The sequence below is a fragment of the Rhincodon typus genome, unplaced genomic scaffold (genome assembly GCF_021869965.1).
Source record: "Rhincodon typus isolate 14 unplaced genomic scaffold, sRhiTyp1.1 hic_rhity00000069, whole genome shotgun sequence".
In the NCBI taxonomy this organism is placed as follows: Eukaryota; Metazoa; Chordata; class Chondrichthyes; order Orectolobiformes; family Rhincodontidae; genus Rhincodon; species Rhincodon typus.
The window spans coordinates 24,108-25,053 of record NW_025965707.1 but is presented as its reverse complement, the minus strand read 5'-3'; the positions used below and the strand labels follow the sequence as shown (position 1 = coordinate 25,053).

At 58.9% G+C, this 946-nt stretch overlaps 1 protein-coding gene across 1 annotated transcript in view; it reads right to left on the bottom strand.

The window, feature by feature from the left end:
* The window catches only part of aaas (achalasia, adrenocortical insufficiency, alacrimia), a 2,120-nt gene that overhangs the window by 924 nt on the left and 250 nt on the right, over positions 1-946 (bottom strand). The window contains exons 2-4 of the mRNA XM_048621153.1: positions 832-899; positions 377-449; positions 79-163 (exon numbers count right to left, since the gene is read on the bottom strand). Coding sequence (XP_048477110.1) covers positions 79-163; positions 377-449; positions 832-877 — 204 coding nt within the window. The 5' untranslated portion in view covers positions 878-899. The remainder of the gene's footprint in view (positions 1-78; positions 164-376; positions 450-831; positions 900-946) is intronic.

Genomic DNA, 946 nt, shown 5'->3' with positions numbered 1-946 from the left:
CCCCCCCCCCCCCCCCCCCACAACACAGACAAACCCTGGAACGTCACCCCCCTCCCCACACACACACCCCGTCCTTACCACTGTCAGGAGAGCCCCCTTAGAGAAGTTTGGGTGGAAGCTGATGAACTGAGGGCTGGAGTCACCTTCACCGTGAACGAAGCCACTGCGCATGGAGGGGGAAAGAGAGAGAAAAATTACCGACAGCGAAGCCCCGCCCCCCCACCCCCCACCACATGCGAAAGGCAGGGGGTTAGGGAAGTGACTGCTACTTTTCTCAGACCACAGACCCCCACACCCCCCTCCCCCCAAACCAGGGGCAGGGGATGGTCTCCCCGCAAGAGACCCCCACCACCCCAGGGAGCAGGTAAACACACACCAGGGGAGCAGCTCGAAGATGGGCCTCAGGCGAGTTTTGAACACAGCGATGATCGGCCGGCTACAGGGGTCGCCTGGAAAAGAGAGACAGAGCGCCGTCAGATCCTCTCTTTCCCCACTCCCCTAACCACCCTCCCCTCCCCCCTCCGCCAACTCCTGGAGGGGGGGGGGGGGGGGCAGAGAGGGGGGGGGGAGGGGGACCAGGGGATAAAGAGGAAAGGACAGAGAGAGACAGACAGAGATAGGGACACACGGAGAGACACATAGAAACGCACAGCCTCACACAGAGAGAGAGACAGACAGAGACAGAGACAGAGGGATGGAAAGAAACACACAAATAAATGGAGAAAGACAGAGCGAAACACACGGGGAGAGAGAGCGAGAGATACACAGAGAAACACACAGCCTCACAAACACACACACTGAGAGAGACGAGGGGGCATACAGAGGATTTACCTTTGGTGATGACAGCGAGTCTTTCTCCACTGGGGTCCCAGACCATGGACTGGATCTCTCCTCCCACACTGCAAAACACACCAGGAAACAGAGAGACCACTTAGCACAGTCAGGG